Raw genomic sequence first — 25791 nt, 5'->3', positions numbered from 1 at the left:
ATAATGTGAGGGACCTCAGATGAATCAAGAGATCACATCCATAAATGAAACCTAACATAGTGATAACTTATTGGAGGAAGTATGCAGGGTGCTATGAGAGGATATAATTGGGCTGACTTCCCTGGCAGTCCAGTGGTTAAGACTCTGTGCCTCCACTGCAAGGGGCAAGGTTCAATGCCTGGTCGGGGAACTAAAATCCCACCTGCAGCCAAGAAAAACAAACAAACAAACAAACAAACAAAAACTGGGTTTCTGACCTAGACTGGGGAATGCTCCCCAGAAGAACTGACACTCCAGCTGTATCTGAACCATGACTAGGTGTTAGCTGGGTGGCTGGCTGAACCTGGTTGCAGCCAGAGAGAACTGACCTGTCCTGAATTAGCAGGGAGCACGGGGAAAGGACTGAAAGGAGGGTTTGTGGATTTCAGAAGATGAGGCTAGAGAGAGGGGCGGCATTTTGGTCTGTATTCGAACAGCAGTGGGCAGCCACCAAGGAGGATGCCTGCGGGGAGGATGGAGTTATCGAGGATGGATCTTCGCCTTATTCCTGAGCCTGATTTGCAGTCTCTGACCTCCGGGAGGCTGATGAGCCCTGCCCGAGGTCGGGACTGCTGGCGGCTTGCCTTGATTACCTGGATTTCCCAAGGGCAGGGCGGGGCGGGGCGGCTCAGGTCTTTTGAAGAGATTTGCAGGCTGCGTTCAATAATATCAAAAAACAAACAAACAAAAACATTGAACGTTAGATAGTTAGGGGGAAAGGAAATTTATTTTGACTCGGGCTTCCTCACCTACATAAAAATATTTCATCAGCCCTAAAGCAGAGGAGAAAACATATGGGTAATCTGAAAACACTTATACTTGGCGCTAGAGATCGCAAAGATAAACAGCACCAGAGGCAGGGTCACATGTTTGTCATTGCTCCTGCACAATCACCACTCACGCAAATTCACACTGACCCCCTGTGGCCTCTGCTCAGACTCGTACCTACAAGGTGACAGAAGGGTGAGGCTACTTGGGGTGACTAAGCATTACTTCTTTACTTGAGGGTGGGTGGCCTAAGGTCATTGAAATTTACATAGAGACCCAGATTAGAACTTGCTATTTTTACAGATAATTTGCTGTAGATAAGCACCTCTGTGGCCAGTTCTTATCCAGATAGGAACACACTTTGTGAATAAAACACATAAACATTATTCAATTTTTTTCTCAGTATTTTTGACAAGAAAACCCACCAGAGGAACAAAATATAAGAGGTCCTGAATAGGACTAGAGTACGGATTACATATTATCACGTATATAACTATGGAGTCTCATCATCCTTGACGTTTTTTGTAGAGTCTGTCCTTTACAATAAGTGCAGAAGTGCAACATTCTACATATTCTAAAATATTCTCTTTGTGGAGCTCACCGGGTCTGCAAAGCATGGCTCCTTTTGAAGAGGAGAGCACGGAGCACCATTAGTGGGCTTTGGTGGCATTAATAATTCAGAGAGGTGCCCTCCATCTTCTTTCAGATACACAGAAGGGTCCACTTTAATGTATAACAGGGCTGCAGAGAAGAGAGGAGTCAAGTCCCATGCCAGGGGATGGAAGCTAATTGTGAAAAGTTGCCCCACTACAGCTGCTGCCTTATGAAAAATATAAACTGTGGTTTAAGCAAACACTTCATCTTCTTGTAGGGATGTTAGATTCCGGACAGGGCTGACTATGTCCCCCTCCCTCACCAGAGGCTGCATCTTATCTAAGTAGCATGTGTGAAAGTCAATTTCTTTTTTAATCAGGAAGCTACAGAAGCAAGCTCATTTTGTGATTTAATCTTAACTTGTAGAAGCACTAATGATAATTAAAAATTATTCTAAAATTTTAAAAAAATCTTCATGCACATTTTTGATATGTTGTCATGAGCGTATTAAGACATTACGGATAAGTGGCTCCAAATATTTCCAGTACCTGAAAAATTTTAAAATGACATTTCTTCCTGAGCTCAGCATTATGGTAGTAATGAAGAATCTGGAATTAAAGTATTTCTGGGGAAGAAATATTTCTCCCAGCAGACAAAGACTCAGAGGCACCAGCGAGTCAGTGTATAATCAAGCCACAATCAGAGCTGGCTGAAAAATGTACATCAATGAGAGATGATGCTTTTTGTCATAGTTAAGCATCTGTTGAGAGCCTATTAGATATCAGACAGTGCTATAGAGAACAACCTGATTTGGCATCATCATCGCAGTTAAATAATTTAAATAGAAAAATAAAAAAAGAAAGGAACCTCATCATAATTGGGCAAAGGTAGGAAAATGATTCATATTTAGCTACATCATATGAATTAGTTCTGAGATTGCAGAAGCCATACAAAAGGATGGTTGGGTTTGTCGTTAGGGTCTTTGGTTGCCAAGAAACTAAGATTTGGGGCTGTCTCTTGGAGTTATGAAATTTGATGTAAAGCAATGGTCCTCCAATAATGGTCAGAGGGGTCCTGACCATTAGAGGCCCTACTAGGACATCTACTACTAATTAGGACAAGTTCTTCACTTTCCAGCTAAATATCTGTGGGAAGCCAAATTTTCTTCACATAGTTCAACCAAAACAACATATCGCAACAGATCAGCAGAGGCAGATGTGAAAATCCATCTGTCTTCTGTTAAGCAGGAATTACAGTGATTTGCAAACATGCAAAAGAGTGGTATTCTATTCACTAATTATTATTTTTCTTGGAAGGAAAATAAAGTTATTTTTCCATAAAACTGTGCTATTTATGTTAACATATAATGGTTTTATTTTAAATGAATTAAATAAATTCTTTAAAAATTTCCCTGTTTTAATTTCTAATGGTGTGTATATGGAGAAATAAAATTCACATAAACACAAAGATTTTTGGGGTTCTCAGGTTTAAGAGTGTCAAGGGTCTTGAGATTAAGATTTTAAAAAGTTTGAGACCCACTGCTATAGATGTTTAACTTATGAAAATGGAATCAGCCAATAGATAAAAATACAATGAAAGATGTGCAGTTGCCCTTGCAAGAAGGACAAGAAACTTCTGGGAAATGGGAAGTTATTCAGAATGCGTGTATTGTAGGGAAGTGTTTATTCTTAGATTGCCCTTAGCAACAGGAATTCATTGACCTTCCAACTCCCTTTATGATTTATTTTTAATTAATTTTTTAAGAATTGAAGTGTAGTTGATTTACAATATTGTGTTTCAGGTATACAGCAAAGTGATTCAGTTATATATATACTTTTTTTCAGATTATTTTCCATGGTAGCTTATCATAAGATATTGAATAGAGTTCTCTGTGCTAGACAGTAAATCTTTATTGCTTATCTGTTATCTATTTTACATATAGTAGTTTGTATCTGTTAATCCCATACTCTTAATTTATCCCTCCCCTACTCCCTTTCCTCTTTGGTAACCATGTGTTTGTTTTCTATGTCTGTGGGTCTATTTCTGTTTTGTAAATAAGTTCATTTGTATCTTTTTTTTTTTTTAGAATCTACATATAAGCCATTTCATATGATATTTGTCTTTCTCTGTCTGACTTCACTTTGTATGATAATCTCTAGGTCCATCCATGTTGTTGCGAATGGCATTATTTCATTCTTTTTTATGACTAATATTCCAGTATATATATATGTATATATCACATTGTCTTAAACCAATCATCTGTTGATGGGCACTTCGGTTGCTTCCATGTCTTGGCTATTGTAGATAGTGCTGCCATGAACGTTGGGGTGCATGTATTTTTTCAAATTAGAGTTTTCATCTTTTTTGATGATTGTGTCTTAGCTCTCCTTCATTATGATTTTCATTGCTCTTTCTACTTCCAGTACAGACACTATATAATTTATTGTTTAAACTAGAACTCTCTTAAAGTAAAGGGAGGTTTTATTAATATGGCAGGACAACAGGCTTACGTGGCTGCTCTCTTTCTTATCCTGTTCAATAACTACCCTCCAAGAGAGGAATTGCTGAATCAAAGGATATGAAAACTCTTCTAGATCCTGTTCACTAACAACTGTACTAGAGATGTGATTACATTAGGCAAGACTTGATTAGATTTCAGTAGTGCATTTCTGTATTTGATCTCTAAAATATTTTGTTATTTAAAGTTGAGCTCTGAAATTAGATAATCTCATTCAGATGGCAGTAGGTTCGCTAGTTGAACTCAAAGAGGATAACTGTAGTACTGTGAAATTTGGCATGTGATTTCATGCCATCATCTTGCCCCGGAAGAGTAAGTTCACTTGATAAGACTTGAGGCCTAGACTTTGATCCTGATTGTGGGCGGGGACTGTGCCCCAGGCACTATAAAAAGCCAGATTGTCTGAGCTCCCACTCACTTCACCAAGAAGCCTGGAGAGGTAGAAGTGCAGACTTCAGAGCTTCAGGGCATCAGCTGAAAGTCCCCAAATCAATGTAAGCAATCATTTCTGTCTGGGTTGTTTCCACTATCCCATTTCTCTCTCATTAGCTATAATTATCTTTTGAATACCCAGGGGTGGAATTGCTGGATTATATGGTAGTTTTATTTTTAATTGTTTGAGGAACCTCCATACTGTTTTCCATAATGGCTGCACCAATTTACATCTCACCAACAGTGCACAAGTGTTTCCTTTTCTCCACATCCTCACCAACATTTGTTGTTTGTAGATTATTTATTTATTTATTTATTACTGTAGGTCCTTGTTAGGTCTATTTTAAATACAGCAGTGTGTACATGTCAATACCAAACTCCCAGTCTATCTCTCCCCCAAGTCCATTCCCCTTTGGTAACCATAAGTTCATACTCTAAGTCTGTGAATCTGCTTCTGTTTTGTAAGTAAGTTCATTTGTATCATTTTTTTTTTTAGATTCCACATATCATATGATGTCTGTCTTTCTCTGTCTGACTTACTTCACTTAGTATGATAATCTCCAGGTCCATCCATGTTGCTGCAAATGGCATTATTTCATTCTTTTTAATGGCTGAGTAATATTCCATTGTGTTTATGTACCACATCTTCTTTATCCATTCATCTGTTGATGGACATTTAGGTTGCTCGCATGCCTTGGCTACTGTAAACAGTGCTGCAATGAACATTGGGGTACATGTATCCTTTTGAACCATGTTTTTCTCTGAATATATGCCCAGGAGTGGGATTGCTGGATCATATGGTAGCTCTATTTTTAATTTTTTAAGGAACCTACATAGTGTTCTCCATAGTGGCTGTATCATGTTTGTAGATTTTTTGATGATTGCCATTTGAACAGGTGTGAGGTGACATTGTGGTTTTGATTTGCATTTCCCTGATGATTAGCAATGTTGAGAATATTTTCACGTGCCTGTTGGTCATTTTTATGTCTTCTTTGGAAAAATGTCTATTCAGATCCTCTGCCCATTTTTTAAACTGGGTTTTTGTTTGTTTGTTTGTTTTGATGTTGAGTTGTATGAGTTCTTTGTATGTTTTGGATGTTAACCCCTTATCAGATATATAAAATGCCTTCTCCCATTCAGTAGGTGGCCTTTTCTTTTTTTAATGATTGTATTTAGGTGTGGAAATTCTTTTTCTTCAACTGCAAGTGACTTACAAAGTAATACTGTTTAGGGGGTAAAGACTGTGCTCCTGGTTCCTGTTAAAGACCCAGTTGGGAAAAAAAAAAAAAAAGACCCAGTTGGGCTCACCTCCTACGGGGAGAAGCTGTGGTCAGAGCAGACAAGACTTCACCTGGAAGTCTCCAGACAAGGTAAGTTGTCCCCCATGAAAAGACAATGTCCAACTGTCCTATTTCTCTTTCTTGTGATCACTTAAATTTTGGATAGTTTTCCTCACAGACAGTGCCTTTGCTATGATTCTCTGTTGACTTAGTGTCACTTTCATGTCTAAACTACAGAAAGATTTACCTTATTTAATTTTTGTATTGGATTTAGGTACATCCTGACTACTGAAGAGCAGATCAGGTACTGAAGGCTCCCGATCACTCCCAGAAGCTAATAAAAGGCCACTTCAGATCAGTTCTGCTAAAGAGTGGACTTCAAGGACCATGGCCAACCGTCTGCAAGAGGAAGCAGCCTGTCCAGTCTGTCAGGAGGTTTTCTTCAACCCCATTGCTCTCTCCTGTGCCCACAGTTTCTGCTTTCATTGCATGCAAACTTGGATGGAAGAACAGAAGGATCTGAAATTGATCTGTCCCGTATGTCGAGGCATCAATGAGAATCCTCCTTTGGAGGAATGGCAAGTTGGAGAACTGATTCTTCTCATCACACAGCACAGTTCCCAACTGGAGCAGGGTCTGCATGTGAATGATGAGTACCTGAAGTTCTGGGAGGACATAACTCTGGATGCAGCCACCGCCAACCCCTTTCTTGTCCTCTCTGATGACCTAAGGAGTGTCCAGTGTGGGAAGATCTGCCAGAACCTGATGGAAGATCCCCAGAGATTTGCATACTGGGCTTGTATCCTGGGCACTCCGTGCTTCTCCTCTGGCTGTCATTACTGGGTGGTAGAAGTGGGAGAGGGGAATGAGTGGGCTCTGGGGGTCTGCAAAAAATCGGTTGACAGGAAGAGGAAGAGCTGTTTTTCCTCTGAACATGGCTTCTGGATCATCAGCATGAAGGCGGGAATAATCTATACCTGCTCTATCCCAGAAACTAGAATTCCTGCAAGCCCTGGCCTTAGCCAAGTAGGAATTTTTCTAGATATTGAGTTGGAAGAAATCAAGTTTTTTGATGTTAGCAATGATGCCCTCATCTACATACACAGTAATTTCTCCTGTTTGGAGCCTTTGTGTCCGTTCTTTAGTCCTGAGTTCCCCGGAGAAGGTGATAATGGTAGCCCCTTAACCATCTGTCCATCAGGAACTCATCCCTTCCTAAAAACGTCCTGTGAGGTGAATGAGATCTCTGATGTGAGAAACATCAAAATGACCCAAGAAGAGACAATTTTGTAGACTTTGTAGCTAAGCAATTTTTATTGATTTGAAGGTGTATTTTGTAGACCTTGCAGCTAAATAACTATGGGGTATAGGAGGTGTTATTAAGCACTTGAAAGCCTCAGTTTTTCAGTCTTTACTTGAGGATAATTATATCTCACAGCCAAACAGCTGTGATGATCAGAGACTACACTGTGCATTTATTCTGTAGTATATACAATGGGGAGTTTTAGATTATAAATTAAATTATTACATTTTGTGGAGAGGAACAATGCCTTTTTCATTATTTCATGCCTTTTCTATAGTATAATTCCTGATAATGATAACTGTCTGGGGAAAAAGAAGAATGAGATGCCAGAGTGAGATATTTTGACATGAAATTTAAATGAGAGAGACAAATGTACTGGGAAAGAACTGTTTTTTATTTTTGCTTTCTTTAAAGACAAAGAACCTTTCACTGAGGTAGATATAGTTAGTGGTGATTCATGTTTGTCCTAATGAGAATGTTCAATAATTGGCATATTGGGTGGTTGTCAAAGTGGTATTGTATATATGATGGCCATAAAGGTGCCAATAGGGTCAGTCAGAGAGCATCTGTCCTGGACTCCTTGCTTGGTGCCCTGCAGTTGACATTGCACTTTCCTCTACCACAACTCGTTGTCAGTAGATTGGCTTTACTACACACGGGTGAGCAGACCCAAGTTTGGTCCAGTAACAGTTTCTCTAAGATTCTGGACCTTCTGGAATCAATTATATAAGGAGGGAAATGACTGTTTGGAACACTGGATCCTCTCACAACCTATCTGTAGTTTGTGCCCCTCCCCTCCCATCACACCCACACTGTCCTAGACTGCAGTTTCACACACCCCAGTCTTAAATGCTCATGATGGCTCCTTTTCAAACCATTCAGGGGCTTTCGGGTTGTATTTTTAAAATTTTACTGAGCCAGCCACTTCCAAGGTGGCATCTGTCCTAGGAATGCTGGGTTGGGACAAGTTCTCGACTCTGACTTTGACTTCCCTTCCAAAGAGACCCAGAATTGTTGCAGGAAGAGAGACCCCTTCCAGGGCCCAAGAGTGGGCTCTTGTCTAACACTCAGAAATGAATCTCCTGAGGAGACATATGTACTGACAAAGCAAAAGACTTTACAGTAAGTCCCCTACATAAGAACCTTCAAGTTGTAAACTTTCAAAGATGCGAATATATGTTCACATGTCCAATCACGTAAGTTAGTTCACGTGTCTGGCATTCATTGTCACATACGTGCATCCTCTACAAGTGGTTGTGCTTTTGTGTACTTTACTGTACAGTACCGTATAGAGTACAGTAGTACAGTATCTTTATTTCAAGCCCAAGTTGTCCAGAAGCAAGCGTAAAAGCAGCGGTGATGTAGTTGGTACTGCTAAGAAGCGCCAAGCGATAATGATGGAACTTGCTGTGCAACATGAGGAGCTTACTAATGAAGTCCTGATGGAACTGCAGGCCCAGAGAAGGGACAAAAAGAGACAATAGGAAGAAGAAGTAACTGAAGAACCAAAGAGATTCACAACACAGGAAATGGCAAGGGGATTTTCTTTATTTGAGGAGGCTCTGTTAGTTTTTGAGTCATAGGACCCGAACGTAGAACAGTACATGAAGGTTGCAGCAGCCGATCAGAGTGTAATCCAGCACTACCGTGTCATCTATGACGAGAAAAAAAGAGCTACTACCCAGACATCACTGGATCGTTTTCTCAAGAGGGTAGATAGAATTGAATCCAGCAAGGAACCGGAACCGTGCAGTCAACGTCAGGCGTGAGTGAAACTGCAGCTTGCCCTCCGTCTCCTATTGCTGACTATCCTTCAGCTCTACCATCTCCCACCTCCTCTCCCTCCTCCAGTCAGTAACTCTTCTTGCCTGTTCACTCAGTGCCAGCCCCTCTATGCCAGCTGTTGTACTATACTACTGTACTTTTCAAGGTACTGTACTGTAGGATTAAAAATGTTTTCTTTAGTTTGTGTGTCTGTTTTTTATGTATTATTTGTGTGAAAAGTATTATAAACCTATTATAGTACATTACTGTATAGCCGATTGTGTTAGTTGGGTACCTAGGCTAACTTTGTTGGACTTACGAACAAATTGGACTTACGAATGTGCTCTCAGAACGGAACGCATTCATATGTAGGGGACTTACTGTATTGGGAAGGGGCTGTGGCTGGGCGGAGAGCTGCAGGGTAAGGGAACCCAGGAGAACTGCTCTGCCACGTGGCTCGCAGTCTCAGGTTTTATGGTAATAGGGTTAGTTTCCGGGATGTCTCTGGCCAATCATCTTGCTTGGCCCATATATGGTCTGACTCAGAGTCCTTCCTGGTGGCGCCAATATCTCTCAGCCAAGCTGGAGTCTAGCGCAAAGGATTCTGGGAGGTTGGTAGGACAATATTATGGGATGGCGCCTCCTCCTTCCTTTTGGCCCCTCCCGAATTCTCCTGGTTAGTTTTCAGTGGCAGCACCATGTTCTTTATCGGGACCTCCTGTGGTGAGACAACTCATCGTGCCTGGCCAGTGCGAGCGGTTTCGGTCAATGATTCCCTAATAGAATTGTCATCTCCTGTTTCTTTCCAACTCCATTGGATATGAGGGACAGCCCAGTTGTGGTGTTTTGCTGTTGTTGTTATTCCCTTTTGATCCATATGATTTTATTTCAGGGGTCTCCTTGCCCTTCTCTGACACTGGGCCTAGGTGGGGACCACCCCAATCCACCTTAATAGGTGTTTGTATTGTTGAAACAAAAGTTTTCTGAGACAATACCTATGACGAGTGATAACACTATAATTTTCTTTTATTATATTTTATTAGAAAAGATGCTGGTCTCACACACTAATTTGATTTCAGAATTCACCAATAGGTTAGAACTTCAATTTCAAAAGCTAGGAAGGTCCCTGGGCTTCTCATGTCTTTGAGTGCTAAAGAGAAGGCAGCCCCAGTTTCCTAGGACTAGAGGTAACAGTATGTGTTATAATCTGCATATTTCAGCTTCTCTCAAGAACCATTTGCTTTAAGGGACTTTCTGTCTCTTCTTCAGGGGGATTTCAGTTCAAGCTTTCCTTCATCCCAGCTAAAGGACCTGAGTGATTTTTTTCTTCATCAAACATTAAGGGAAAATGCCAGTGGCCAATGATTGGCCTGTTTCTTTTTTTCCTATCTGAATCACTGTGGCCCAGGGGAAATGATGGGGGCTGGGTCACATTCTCATCCTGTTGCCAATCGGTATTTTTCCTTAGCAAAATGTTTCACATATCCAACTCTTTAGCATGTCTATTGCTACAACCCTAATCTAAACCTCACACGTATCCCATCTGGACGGTTGTGACAGCCTCCTAACCTCCTTGCTCCACCCCTGCCTTTCCATAGTTCACTTCCACCCGGGCACCAAAATGATTCTTTTAAACTGTCCATCAGGTCATTCCTGTCTTAAACCCTGCAAGGATTAATAGGTCAGGGGGAATAAATTCTCTCAGATGCCCCCCCCCGCCACACTCTCCCCTCACTCCTCTCCAGGAGCACTAGCTTTCTTTCCACCAGAGCCAGCTTCCCAGGGCTCAAATCCTATTTTTGTTACTTTCAGTTATGTGATTCTGGACAAGTTATCCAACTTCTCTATGCCTCAGTTTCCTACTTCGTAAAGAGGGATTAATAAGAAACCCAGCCTTTAGGATTGTTACATGGATTAAATTTGATAATTCATCTCGATTGTTTAGCTCTGGGCCTTGCTTGTAGATTGTGCTATTTGTTGCCAATTAGTGACATCATCTAGTATCTTTGGTGACGTGTGAAGTTGGCTATTTATTTAGCATACTCCTTATCGTGTTGGAAACATCTTTTTAATCCCAGTTTTTAAAATACTTTAAACTTATTCAGGAAGAGGTATTGCATTTTGACTAGTCTTTTAGTAATGAAACAATTGTTTGGTATTACTTATGGACTGATAGAAGAAAGCATCTTGGTGTGCCCATCCCCCTCACACATCTGTGTAAGTTCCTTCCCTCCTTCTTCCCATCCCCCAGCTAACCCCTCCCACTGTTGCAAATTGTGGTGTGGACTGATGTATACAGAAAGATTTTTTTTTTTTTTTGGTATGCAGGCCTCTCACTGTTGTGGCCTCTCCCGTTGTAGAGCACAGGCTCCGGATGCGCATGCTCAGTGGCCATGGCTTACGGGCCCAGCCGCTCCGCGGCATGTGGGATCTTCCCGGACCAGGGCACGAACCCGCGTCCCCTGCATCGGCAGGCGGACTCTCAACCACTGCACCACCAGGGAAGCCCAACAGAAAGGTTTTAATTGGCTCTGGGGGTAGAGGTGGAGTCAATTTGTGGAACAGAACTCTGGTTGCCTCAAAAAGCAATAGTAGTATGAGGATAATTACAATTCTGAAGCTAATTGGTATATTAGGATAGTATCAATCAATTATTATTGCACCTCCCACCTCCCCTCCAACAGCCCTTCTCAAATTTCAGCTTTCCAGCCCTCAGCCCTTACTACCCCCATCTGGGAATCCTTAATAAAATACCTCCCCACCCAAACTTGGCCAGAATCATACCCCTTACTCTTTTTTTCACATCTACCTCTGCCTCTCCCTCACTATCCTTCCAAGCAATATGTTTTATACATAATGTTCTTTCCACTGTGGTCTTCTTGGACTAAACTGATTAAGTACCTATCCACCCTGCCTCAATTAGCATAACTGACTAAAACTACAGGCTAGGTGGGGAAGGAGAACAAGAAAAGGGTGTGGAGATGCAGGGAAAGAAGGGTGAGGGCCAGGCTGAGCTCCAACCAAGGCTAATGGTGAAGGAGGAACTCAGTCCTTCCCACCTGAGTCACAGGGACGGGAAAAACTTACACTACCTTCAACATCTCTATTTGGGAGGAAGACTAGTTCCCCACCACTCCAAGACATAGTTGATTTGAATGACTTTATTTGGCCATAAAGACACAGATGACATAAGCGGCCAGAGCAATGGTTCTCAGCCCTGGTTTCTCCTTACAATCATGTGAGGAATTTCAAAAGTTCCCAGACCCCAAACCACGTCCTAAACCAATCAAATTGGAACCTCGGGGATGGGACCCAGACAGTGGTACTTCTCCAAGTTTTCTAGGTGATTTCAGTGTGCAGCCAGGGTTGAAAATCACTGGACTAAAGAACTGGTTCCATAAGTTTATTGTGCCTCAGAATCTCTTGGATGAATTCAGTAGGTCTGGTGTGGGGCCCCAAAATTTGCATTTGTAATCAGTTCCCAAGTGATGCTGGTGGGGACCACACTTAGAAACCAGTGGACTAGAGGACAGAGTGCACTTTAATTTTCATTCTTGAATTAAGTCCATTAATTAATTTAAAATTTAATTCCGTTTTAGTTTTAATTTAACTTTAATTCTTGCATTAAAAACCGAAACAGGGCTTCCCTGGTGGCACAGTGGTTGAGGGTCCGCCTGCCGATGCAGGGGACGTGGGTTCGTGCCCCAGTCCGGGAGGATCCCACATGCTGCGGAGCGGCTGGGCCCGTGAGCCATGTCTGCTGAGCCTGCGCCTCTGGAGCCTGTGCTCTGCAACGGGAGAGGCCACAACAGTGAGAGGCCCGCGTACCACAAAAAAACAAACAAAAAAAACAAATTAGAAAAACCCTGGAACAGTTGAAGAGAAGGGAGGGGGAATGAGGGAGGTTAGCTGGGATTAGATCAGTGTGTTTAGAAAACTCAGATAACATTATGGACATTCTAGCCCACCACCAGCCCCTCTGCATATTGATCACAAGATTTTCATCAATTCTCATACCCTGATAATACCCTAAAGTGTGTATAAAAATGACTGTTCACCATAATGACCCAAGCCTGTATTCTTAATATTTGGTTTTAGGACTCTCTGTAAGAAAAAGGTTCTTGTTCAAGCCTTTCTGGGCCACCTTTTTTCCATAGAAAGCAATCAGGAAAAAGTGAGATTTTCTGCTTCTTAAGAGGCTACTGTCTCTGGACAGTCTGTACATGTTCGCTTAGAGTTTGGTGAGTGCTGTTCTTTGTCTTTCATAGGTGGCAGATTCTGCCCAGACTCTAAAATGTACTGATATGTATGGGTGCCACATGCAGCCTAGTCTTAGACTTCCTCGTGGCAAGCTTCTAAGAACCTTTCTTAAGAAGCAGCTGGCTCTCCCTCTTTGCCCACTTTGTGGTCTCTTCCTTCATCCTGCTGCTCGACTCTCTTGGACCATAAGGGTAAGGGGCTGCCTCAGGGCCTGAGAGAAGCCTGTGCCCATGAAGTGTACAGGGACCCCTGACGGCTGCACAGCCTCTCTACTTGCCTTGGAACTTCACCTCTGACTTGACCAATGTGATACAGAAATAAACAGCTTTCCATTTTAAGCCTGTGTTATGATGTGATTTCTTTCTTTTTTTTGGATTTTATTTTATTTATTTTTACATACGAGGTTCTTATAAGTTATCTATTTTATACATAGTACTGTATATATATCAATCCCAATCTCCCAATTCATCCCACCACCACCACCAAACCGCCCCCACCACCACCATTTCCCCCCCTTGGTGTCCATACGTTTGTTCTCTACATCTGTGTCTTTATTTCTGCCCTGCAAACTGCTTCATCTGTACCATTTTTCTAGGTTCCACATATATGCATTAATATACAATATTTGTTTTTCTCTTTCTGACTTACTTCACTCTGTATGACAGTCTCTAGATCCATCCACGTCTCTACAAATGACCCAATTTTGTTCCTTTCTGTGGCTGAGTAATATTCCATTGTGTATATGTACCACATCTCCTTTATCCATTCATCTGTTGATGGACATTTAGGCTGCTTCCATGACCTGGCTATTGTAAATAGTGCTGCAATGAACATTGGGGTGCATGTGTCTTTTTGACTTATGGTTTTCTCTGGGTATATGCCCAGTAGTGGGATTGCTGGGTCATATGGTAATTCTACTTTTAGTTTATTAAGGAACCTCCATACTGTTCTCCATAGTGACTGTATCAATTTACATTGCCTTTTCTCCACACCTTCTCCAGCATTTGTTGTTTGTAGATTTTCTGATGATGCCCATTCTAAGTGGTGTGAGGTGATACCTAATTGTAGATTTGACTTGCATTTCTCTAATAATTAGTGATGTTGACCAGATTTTCATGTGCATATTGGCCATCTGTATGTCTTTTTTGGAGAAATGTCTATTTAGGTCTTCTGCCTATTTTTGGATTGGGTTTTTTTTTTTTTTTTTTTTTGATATTGACGTGCATGAGTTGCTTATGCATTTTGGAGATTAAGCCTTTGTCTGTTGATTTATTTGCAAATATTTTCTCCCATTCTGAAGGTTGTCTTTTCATCTTGTTTGTAGTTTCCTTTGCTGTGCAAAAGCTTTGAAGTTTCATTAGGTCCCATTTGTTTATTTTTGTTTTTATTTCCATTACTCTAGCAGGTAGACCAAAAAAGATCTTTTTGTGATTTATGTCAAAGCGTGTTCTTCCTATGTTTTCCTCTAAGAGCTTTATAGTGTCGGGTCTTACATTTAGGACTCTAATCCATTTTGAATTTATTTCTGTGTATGGTGTTAGGGAGTGTTCTAATTTCATTCTTTTACATGTAGCTGTCCAGTTTTCCCAGCACCACTTATTGAAGAGACTGTCTTTTCTCCATTGTATATCCTTGCCTCCTTTGTGATAGATTAGTTGACGATAGGTGTGTGGGTTTATCTCTGGGCTTTCTATCCTGTTCCATTGATCTATATTTCTTTTTTTGTGCCAGTACCATATTGTCTTGATTACTGTAGCTTTGTAGTATAGTCTGAAGTCAGGGAGTCTGATTCCTCCAACTCCGTTTTTTCCCTCAAGACTCCTTTGGCTATTTGGGGTCTTTTGTGTCTCCATACAAATTTTAAGATTTTTTGTTCTAGTTCTGTAAAAAATGCCACTGGTAATTTGATAGGGATTGCATTGAATCTGTAGATTGCTTTGGGTAGTATAGTCATCTTCACAATATTGATTCTTCCAATCTAAGAACATGGTATATCTCTCCATCTGTTTGTGTCATCTTTGATTTCTTTCATCAGTGTCATAGCTTTCTGAGTACGGGTCTCTTACCTCCTTAGGTAGGTTTATTCCTAGGTATTTTATTCTTTTTGTTGCAGTGGTGAATAGGATTGTTTCCTTAATTTCTCTTTCTGATCTTTTGTTGTTAGTGTATAGGAATGCAAGAGATTTCTGTGCATTAATTTTGTATCCTGTAACTTTACCAAATTCATTGATTAGCTCTAGGAGTTTTCTGGTGGCATATTTAGGATTCTCTATGTATAATATCAAGTCATCTGCAAGCAGTGACAGTTTTACATCTTCTTTTCCAATTTGTATTCCTTTTATTTCTTTTTCTTCTCTGATTGCTGTGGCTAGGACTTCCAAAACTATGTTGAATAATAGTGATGAGAGTGGGCAACCTTGTCTTGTTCCTGATCTTAGAGGAAATGCTTTCAATTTTTCACCATTGAGAATGACGTTTGCTCTGAGTTTATTATATATGGCCTTTATTATGTTAAGATAGGTTCGCTCTATGCCCACTTTCTGGAGAGTTTTTATCATAAATGAGTGTTGAATTTTGTCAAAAGCTTTTTCTGCATCTATTTAAATGATCATATGGTTTTTATTCTTCAATTTGTTAATATGGTGTATCACATTGATTGACTTGTGTGTATTGAAGAATCCTTGCATCCCTGGGATAAATCCCACTTGATCATGGTGTATGATCCTTTTAAAGTGTTGTTGAATTCTGTTTGCTAGCATTTTGTTGAGGATTTTTGCATCTATATTCATCAGTGATATTGGTCTGTAACTTTCTTTTTTTGTAGTATCTTTGTCTGGTTTTGGTATCAGGGTGATGGTGGCCTCGTAGAATGAGTTTGGGAGTGTTCCTTCCTCTGCAAATTTTTGGAAGAGTTTGAGAAGGACGGGTGTTAGCTCTTCTCTAAATGTTTGATAGAACTCACTTGTGAAGCCATCTAGTCCTGGACTTTTGTTTGTTGGAAGAGTTTTTTTTTTTTTTTTTTCTTTTGTGGTATGCAGGCCTCTCACTGTGGCCTCTCCCTTTGTGGAGCACAGGCTCTGGATGCGCTGGCTCAGCGGCCATGGCTCACGGGCCTAGCCGCTCTGTGCATGTGGGATCTTCCTGGACCGGGGCATGAACCTGTGTCCCCTGCATTGGCAGGCGGACTCTCAACCACTGCGCCACCAGGGAAGCCCGGAAGATTTTTAATCACAGTTTCAATTCATTACTTTTGATTGTTCTGTTCATATTTTCTATTTCTTCCTGGTTCGGTCTTGGGAAGTTTTACTTGTCTAAGCATTTGTCCCTTTCTTCCAGGTTGTCCATTTTATTGGCGTAGTGTTGCTTGTAATAGTCTCTTATGTTGCTTTGTATTTCTGCGTTGTCAGTTGTAACTTCTCCTTTTTCATTTCTAATTTTATTGATTTGAGTCCTCTCCCTCTTTTTCTTGATGAATCTGGCTAATGGTTTATCAATTTTGTTTATCTTCTCAAAGAACCAGCGTTTTGTTTTATTGATCTTTGCTATTGTTTTCTTTGTTTCTATTTCATTTATTTCTGCTCTGATCTTTATGATTTCCTTCCTTCTGCTAACTTTGGGTTTTGTTTGTTCTTCTTTCTCTAGTTCCTTTAGGTGTAAGGTTAGATTTTATTTGAGATTTTTCATGTTTCTTGAGGTAGGCTTGTATTGCTATAAACTTCCCTCTTAGAGCTGCTTTTGCTGCATCCCATCAGTTTTGAATCACCATGTTTTCACTGTAATTTGTCTCTAGGTATTTTGTGATTTCCTCCTTGATTTCTTCAGTGATCTCTTGGTTATTAGTAACGTCTTGTTTAGCCTCCATGTGTTTGTGTTTTCTACGTTTTTTTCCCTGTAATTGATTTCGAATCTCATAGTGTTGGGGTCAGAAAAGATGCTCGATATGACTTCAATTTTCTTAAATTTACCGAGGCTTGATTTGTGACCCAAGGTGTGGTCTATCCTGGAGAATGTTCCATGTGCACTTGAGAAGAAATTATAATCTGCTGTTTGGGGATGGAATGTCCTGTAAATATCAATTAAATCTATCTGGTCTATTGTGTCATTTAAAGCTTGTGTTTCCTTATTAATTTTCTGTTTGGATGATCTGTCCATTGGTGTAAGTGAGGTGTTAAAGTCCCCCACTATTCTTGTGTTACTGTTGATTTCCTCTTTTATAGCTGTTAACAGTTGCCTTATGTATTGAGGTGCTCCTATGTTGGGTGCATATATATTTATACTTGTTATATCTTCTTCTTGGATTGATCCCTTGATCATTATGTAGTGTCTTTCCTTGTCTCTTGTAACATTCTTTATTTTAAAGACTATTTTTTCTGATGTGAGTATTGCTACTCCAGCTTTCTTGTGATTTCCATTAGCGTGGAATATCTTTTTCTATCCTCTTACTTTCAGTCTGTATGTTTCCCTGAGTCTAAAGTGGGTTTCTTATAGGCAGCATATATTACTGGTCTTGTTTTTGTATTCATTCAGCCAGTCTGTGTCTTTTGGTTGGAGCATTTGACCCATTTACATTCAAGGTGATTATCGACATGTGTACTCCTATTACCATTTTCTTAATTGATTTGGGTTTGTTTTTGTGGATCTTTTTCTTCTCTTGTGTTTCCTGCTTAGAGAACTTCCTGTAACATTTGTTGTAAAGCTGGTTTGGTGGTGCTGAATTCTCTTAGCTTTTGTTTGTCTGTAAAGCTTTTGATTTCTCCATCAAATCTGAATGAGATCCTTGCCAGGTAGAGTAATCTTGGTTGTAGGTTCTTCCCTTTCATCCCATTAAATATATCATGCCACTCCTTTCTGGCTTGTAGAGTTTTTTCTGAAAAATCAGCTGTTAAACTTATGCGAGTTCCCTTGTATTTTATTTGTCATCTTTCCCTTGTTGCTTTCAATAATTTTTCTTTGTGTTTAATTTTTGTCAGTTTGATTGCTATGTGTCTCGGCCTGTTTCTCCTTGGATTTATCCTGCCTGGGACTCTCTGTGCTTCCTCGACTTGGGTGGCTATTTCCTTTCCCATGTTAGGGAAATTTTCTACTATAATCTCTTCACATATTTTCTCAGGTCCTTTCTCTCTCTCTCTCTTCTCCTTCTCAGACCCCTATAATGCAAACGTTGTTGCGTTTAATGTTGTCCTAGAGGTCTCTTAGGCTGTCTTCATTTCGTTTCATTCTTTTTTCTTTATTCTGTTCCATGGCAGTGCATTCCACCATTCTGTCTTCCAGGTCACTTATCCGTTCTTCTGCCTCAGTTATTATGCTATTGATTCCTTCTAGTGTAGTTTTCATTTCAGTTATTGTATTGTTCATCTCTGTTTGTTTGTTATTTAATTCTTCTAGTTGTTTGTTCTTTAATTCTTCTAGGTCTTTGTAACACATTTCTTGCATCTTCTTGATCTTTGCCTCCATTCTTTTTCCAAGGTCCTGGATCATCTTCACTGTCACTATTCTGAATTCTTTTTTCTGGAAAGTTGCCTATCTCCACTCCATTTAGTTGTTTTTCTGGGGTTTGATCTTGTTCCTTCATCTGGTACAAAGTCCTCTGCCTTTTCATTTTGTCTGTCTTTCTGTGAATGTGGTTTTCCTTCCAGAGGCTGCAGAATTGTTGATGTGATTTCTTTTGTATTATGATTCCTACTCATCCTGTGTGATATGTTTAGGATTTAAGTTAAGACATGTTAAGTAATTCAAAATGGAGTCACAATGGCCAATGTGAACTTCCATGCTGGTTGTTTTGTCTTAGAGGGATAAACTAAGAATATTACTTTAGATAAGAAGTTTGATGGCCTATGTACATCTCTGGAACAGAAGGAGGAACTGATAGAGTTGGGACCCCCTTTCCTGGGGTAACCTTTACTCCAAGAAATCACTGATCAGAGTGAGTTGAAGCCTGTTCTCTGGAGGAACCCACCCTGCCTGGCTGAGAGCCTGTTTCATTGGATGCTGCTGGAGGCTTACCTGTGGGAGCCCAGGGCAACTTCCTGCTCACATTTGTCCCAAGATCCATTGCTGGACCAAAGACACCTGCTTGTGCTGAGATGCCTCCTTCCCGGCTTCTCCTTGAAGTGGCTTGTTACTCCCTTATCCCTCCTTTGACTGACCTATGTTGTGGGCTAATTGTGTGCAATAACTGGCTGATTCCTGAATTGAATATGGCTAGGTTTCCTTTATCTCCAATCCCAGGATTTTCACCTGGCCTCACCTCTGGGCCCCGAGACAAACACACTCATTTCTGTGTTCTCCTTGCAGCTGGCCTTACTCCTGACTCATACTCTGGGGCAGCAACATCTCTGTGACATGGTGGTGATTGATTCTTGGGTGTTGTCCAGAGAACTCCTTCCCCATGTGCCTGTCCTAAGAACTGTGGAGCAGCCCTAAATGCTTGTGTCTATTTCACCTTGTCTTCCTTGGCACCCTGGTGGTTGTCTTCCAGGATTTTGCAGACTCACAGTCTGCCCTCAGCTTCCTTCCTCTCTTCACTGACCAGCTTCAATAACTGAAAGACAATGTGCAAAGTGCACCTCTGCTTTCTCTTTTAATAGAAAATTCCAAACATGTACAAAAATAGAGGACAGAATAGCGAATCTTCATGTACTTATCACTCAGTTGCAACAATTATCAACAAATGTCCAAAATCCTCATTGGATTACTTAAGAGCCAATCTCACACATCATTTCATTCATAAATGCTCAGTAAATATCTCTAAATGAAAAACACTTAAGAAAATTATGATACCATTATCATATATAAAATGTTAATGATTCCTTAATGTCATCAAACATCCAGTCAACATTCCTATTCTCCCTTCTGACTCAGCTCTGAGAGTTTCACTTTAAGTAGCGCCAGATATCCTAAGCTGGTCCAAGATTTATTTACCTAAATTATGGAGTCCCTGTACTTTCGTTTGTTGTTTTTTTAATGTGTTTTTTAAAAAATTAATTAATTTATTTATCTATTTTTGGCTGCATTGTGTCTTCGTTGCTGCGTGCAGGCTTTCTCTAGTTGTGGCGAGCGGGGGCTACTCTTTGTTGTGGTGCACGGGCTTCTCACTGTGGTGGCTTCTCTTGTTGAGGAGCATGGGCTCTAGGCACACAGGCTTCAGTAGTTGTGGCACCCGGGCTCAGTAGTTGTGGCGCACGGGCTTAGTTGCTCCACAGCATGTGGGATATTCCCAGACCAGGGCTCAAACACATGTTCCCTGCATTAGCAGGCGGATTCTTAACCACTGCGCCACCAGGGAAGTCCCTCCCTGTACTTTCTGTATCAAGGTTTCCAACCTCAAAACAGGAAGGCACTTTTTTTCTAGTTTTTTTAAGGTGCTTAAGAAATAATCAGGACCCTCCTCGCCAACCCCAACCCCTGCCCTGCCCCAGCCACTGTGTCAATCTAAAGCCTGCAAGGGGCACCTGGGATCCTGCCACAGTGACTGAGATGTAGCTTGTTTCAAGGGGACCAATAATCTTAAAGTTCCAACTTCGGGATTTGTATCCACCAGAGGTATTTTTCACATTCTGATACTTGCTGCCTTTTTAAAAGCCAGATAATGAAAGCACATGGTACAATATTCAAAAAGGCACAGTGTAACTGTCTCAAGACACTCTTGTCCCCACTTACCTCCTTCTCCCCACAAACAACTCTGGTTACCAATTGCTTGGGGGCTCTTCCAGAGGTATTCTATATGTATACGTATATATTTTACAAAAATGTTCATTTAGTACATACTTTGCTTTGCACCTTGCTTTTTTTCACTTGGGAGTATTTAAGGAGATTTACTTTAAATGGTCTTTTCCCAAGTCTCAGATAATGAGGGCTTCCCGTACTGTGTTTATCAACTTAGCCTATTTTCTGAAAACAGTCTTCAATCAGATTTGTAAGTATAACACTTCCTTTAAGTTTTTCCAGGAAGCCACTAATCCTTCTCACAACAAAACCCATGGCACTGTGACTGCCATCAAAAAATTGCTAGAGTGTCTAATTACTACAAAATACCAGTAAAAACAGACTGACCTCATGCCCCGTATCTTTCAAGTAAGAAATAATTTTATTTTTTAAGCATAGATAGTTTAAAAAAATGATGTTTTGGTAAAATCCTTAGAAGAGGCTGCAATGCCAGATTTATTGAAGGATGTGGATTGTGATCTCAGGTGATTCTCTGGAGACCTTAATGAAGGGTAAGAGCAGGAAGTTGGCAGAGATTTCTTAGAGAAAAAAGATGCTAATGCTTCACTTTACCAGGCTCTGAACATCCAATCTGTGGCCAAAGTGGGAAGCCCAGTATCGGGCAGTGCTGGAGATCCTGAGCTAGGCTAACAGGGGCAGAAGCATAACAGGGGTGCAAGTGTATCATTAAAGGTGTTGATGTTTTTAAGACTTGGCTTGACTGGAGAGTCCACAAAAGAAGGCAGAGGAGGTGGCCTTTGGCTTGTAAATAATTAGCTCAGACCCAGATACTCCAGATAACCTGAGGAGAGGAATTTTGATTTAATATATAAAGATTATTTTAAAGGTGTATCTACCTGCTGTTTTTTCTGCAAGATGATGAACCAAAGAATAGAACTGAGATTATACTTTTCCCTGATTAAAATGGACCAGAGTCCTGGAAAGCTAATTATTACAAGTAGTTCTAGAAGGTCTTTATTGTTATTAATATACTGTTATTTATTTATTCATACATTTTATTGTGCATGTAACGTATATCTTTTCTTCTTCAGACATAGCACTTAAATCCAATGGTTGAATCCTTGAGAAAAAAAAAATTCAGGTTTTAGAAACCACAAACAGACTTTGCCAAATATCTGTTCTAGGGCTTCCCTGGTGGTGCAGTGGTTGAGAGTCTGCCTGCCGATGCAGGGGACACGGGTTCGTGCCCCGGTGCGGGAAGATCCCACATGCCGCGGAGCAGCTGGGGCCGTGAGCCATGGCCGCTGAGCCTGCGCGTCCGGAGCCTGTGTTCCGCAACGGGAGAGGCCACAGCAGTGAGAGGCCCGCGTACCATATCTGTTCTACTCAGAAGCACAAACACTTCTCATCAAGAGTTTTTAAGTTCAAAATAGGTTATATCTCCTTAATGTTACAAATTGAGGCAGATTAAATACATAAACCCTTACCAATGATTGCCATATATTTTTCTAAAAACATTTATTTTGTGCTTCTCATAACCACTGAAGCTCCATTTAAGCTCATTTTTTGTTTTTTGATGAAGATGGCAGAGATGAACCAATGACATCTGAACTTCACAAAGTGTGGCAGAGTTTAAAAAATAAAGTGGCATGTCCCATTTGTCTAGATTATTTTTCTGAACATCCGTATTAAAAATACAGATCTGTGTAGTGATGATAAATGATTGGCTAATGATTGGCTGATAGCCAGTCACTCATCTCTTCATGAGCACTGTGCTGAAAATAATGAGATTCCTTCTTTCTTGTCCTCATTTCATTATTGGCAATTATACCCTCCCCTCTCCCACCATACATGCAGGTCTGTGACATCAAAGAATTTCTACCCTCACGTCTTGCTTCTTGGTAATCTAAATATATCTCAGGTGTGTACAAAGGCTTCTGGTTCAAGTTCATGGGCCCAGGCACATGTTACCTTCTCTTGGAAGATAATACCAAGAAGGAAGTACCAAGAGGTGCAATTTGTAAGAAATTTGAGAAGGGGGAGCTGGAAACTGAAATAAAATTTATATTTTATAGCAAGACAAGAAAAATTTAAACATATAATTTTACTCTGCCAGTTTAGACCTCCTCCCTCCCCTTTAGTGTGTATTGTGCATCTGGATTAACCAGACCTCCTTAGGAGATAATCTTCCTACTTAATGTTGTAAGGGGCCATTAGGGTTATAATCCTCAGGTTGGCTCAAATAAAATTTTCCATTTTTTTCTTAGATTGACTACTGACTAATTTTGTTAACATATGCATGATATAGCCAGCAGGATATTAGAGATACCCACCAGAGGACACCTGGTGTCTACTCCCAACTGGCACTGAGTACCAGCACGGGCCCTGTTGAACCCCACCAGCTTCTCAGTACTCCTCAGGTGTTCCAGATAGTTCTCCTGATATCTGGATCTCATTGCCTTTAAGTGATGAATTTTATTTGAGCTGTTTTCACTTAAGACTTAGAGTTTTAAGGGGCACCAGTACATTTCCTAGGCAGGGACCTAGGGGTATCTGGGTAGGAGGCCCAGGGAAATATAAATGGTTGGGTTTTTGTTAAATTTGCTTTAAATTGAAAAAAAAAAACCAGTTAATACATAGTCTAAACAAACCTTTTGCTAGGGAAATGAGACTGGATTATTCAGTTCTGAAGAACAAGGTACATTTGCTCCGTCTGGCCACAGGGTGTACTCAGGTGACTGAGAACCTACTAGAAGTGTCTGAGGATCAATCCTCGTGACATGCTGTGGTTCCTTTTTTTTTTTTTAATTTTATTGAAGTATAGTTGATTTACAATGTGTTTAATTCCTGCTATACATCAAAGTGACTGAGTTATACATATATATATTCTTTTCCATTATGGTTTATCACAGGATATTAAATATAGTTCCCTGTGCTATACAGTAGGACCCTGTTATTTATCCATCCTATATATAATAGTGTGCATCTGCTAATCCCAAACTCCCAATCCTTTCCTCCCCTGCTCGCCCTCCCCCTTGGCAACCACAAGTCTGTTCTCTATATCTGTAAGTCTGTTTTTGTTTCATTTGTGTCATATTTTAGATTCCACATATAAGTGATATCATATGGTATTTGTCTTTCTCTTTCTGACTTACTTCACTTGGTATGATAATCTCTTGGTCTATCCATGTTGCTGCAAATGGCATTATTTCATTCTTTTTAATGGCTGAGTAGTATTCCATTGTATATATGTACATCTTCTTTATCCATTCCTCTGTCAATGGACATTTAGGTTGTTTCCATGTCTTGTCTGTTGTAAATAGTGCTGCTATGAACATAGGGGTGCATGTATCTTTTTGAATTACAGTTTTGGGTATGTACCCAGGAGTGGGATTGCTGGATCATGTGGCAAATCTATTTTTATTTTTTGAGGAACCTCCATACTGTTTTCCATAGGGGCTGCACCAATTTACATCCCTGCCAACAGTGTAAGAGGGTTCCCTTCTCTCCACACCGTCTTCAGCATTGTTATTTGTAGACTTTTTCATGATGGCAATTCTGACTGGTGTAAGCTGGTACCTCATTGTAGTTTTGATTTGCATTTCTCTAATAATTAGCGATGATTAGCATCTTTTCATGTGCATACTTGGCCATCTGTGTGTCTTCCTAGGAAAAATGTCTATTTAAGTCTTCTGCCCATTTTTTGATTGGGTTGTTTGTTTTTCTGTTATTGAATTGTAGGAGCTGTTTATATATTTTGGAAATTAAGCCCTTGTTGGCTGCATCATTTGCAAATATTTTCTCCTAGTCCATAGGATGTCTTTTTGTTTTGTTTATGGTTTCCTTTGCTGTGCAAAAGCTTATAAGTTTGATTAGGTCCCATTTGTTATTTTGGCTGACCTAAGAAAACATTGGTATGATTTATGTCAGAGAAAGTAATACCTATGTTCTCTTCTAGGAGTTTTATTGTGTCTTGTCTTACGTTTAAGTCTTTAAGACATTTTGAGTTTACTTTTGTGTATGGTATGAGGGTGTGTTCTAGCTTCACTGTTTTACATGTGGCTGCCCAACTTTCCCAACACCACTTGCTGAAGATGTGCAGTGGTTCTATAGGGGAATCCCACTACAACTATTCAGTAAATACTGCTCTTCCAGGGATACAGGAGATAAGTCCTGATCATCCAGTCCTCTGAGCACTGTCAGAAGGAGTTCTGGACTGTTGGAGGGAGAAACTGAGCCATGTAAAAGAGCTGAACCAACCCAAGGGTAACTCCTTGGGGAGCTAGACTCAGAAGCAGCATACATGCAATCCACCACACTGTCCTCAGAAAGTTCAGATCATATCTCATATCTGAATTAGACTACCAAATTAATCATGGGAAATTGTGCCTCAAAGGCTGAGCAGCTCCCAGATGGACAGCCACCTATGGGGACACCAGCTGGGTTTATATATGGTAGCATGAGCTTACTTAATTGGGAATTAAAGGAAATCTCGCCCTGAAATGGCTAAGATGGGGCTCTGTTTTTTTGGCTTTCAAAAACTGATTTTTGCAAGTGCAGTTAAGGCTGGCGGAAGGTAAGTTCCTACCATGTCAGTCAGCCTCCTGGATCCTTGCCTGTATGGTCTACTGGAAATAAGAGTGGTAAGAGTTGTTTTCTCTTTTCTAAAATAGGCTAGCTGGAGAAAATATTTGTAGCGCTAGCTCCTTGTATCCATTGAATTGGAAAGACTTCTAAATCGTTAAAAAATTTTGGAGAGCTCCATCTTTTTTTGTTGTTTGTTTTAATGTGCATTTATTTGTCACTGAGGTTGAACTTTGTCATACTTTTTTTTTATTGCAGTATGGTTGATGTTTAATATTATATGGGTTTCAGGTGTACAACATAGTGACTCACAATTCTTAAAGGTTATATTCCATTTATAGTTATTATAAAATATTGCTTATATTCCCCATGTTATACAATATATCCTTGTAGCTTATTTGTTTTACACATAGTAGTGTGAGTGTATTTTATTACATCAAAATTAGTTAACTGGCCATTCACAACTGCAATGCAGTCTGAAAGGTGTGCACTTCAGCTTTCCAGTAAGCGCTTAATGACAGACAATAAAGGATGCCATTGACAAATTTGGGAAGTAGTGATATTTCAGGAGAAGATCTATAGAA

At 40.3% G+C, this 25791-nt stretch overlaps 1 protein-coding gene across 1 annotated transcript; it reads left to right on the top strand.

The window, feature by feature from the left end:
- Positions 1–6018: 6018 nt before the first annotated feature.
- RFPL4B (ret finger protein like 4B) lies at positions 6019–6924 on the top strand (the record flags this gene model as incomplete). Its single annotated transcript, XM_082633779.1, has 1 exon — positions 6019–6924. One exon carries the CDS (start codon positions 6019–6021, stop codon positions 6922–6924), a length of 906 nt encoding a protein of 301 aa, XP_082489905.1.
- Between the last annotated feature and the right edge of the window lie 18867 nt (positions 6925–25791).

This window comes from Mesoplodon mirus (genome assembly GCF_964341445.2).
Source record: "Mesoplodon mirus genome assembly, chromosome: 10".
NCBI lineage: Eukaryota > Metazoa > Chordata > Mammalia > Artiodactyla > Ziphiidae > Mesoplodon > Mesoplodon mirus.
Note: the sequence above shows the minus strand (reverse complement) of the source record. Positions and strands in the feature narration are given on the sequence as shown.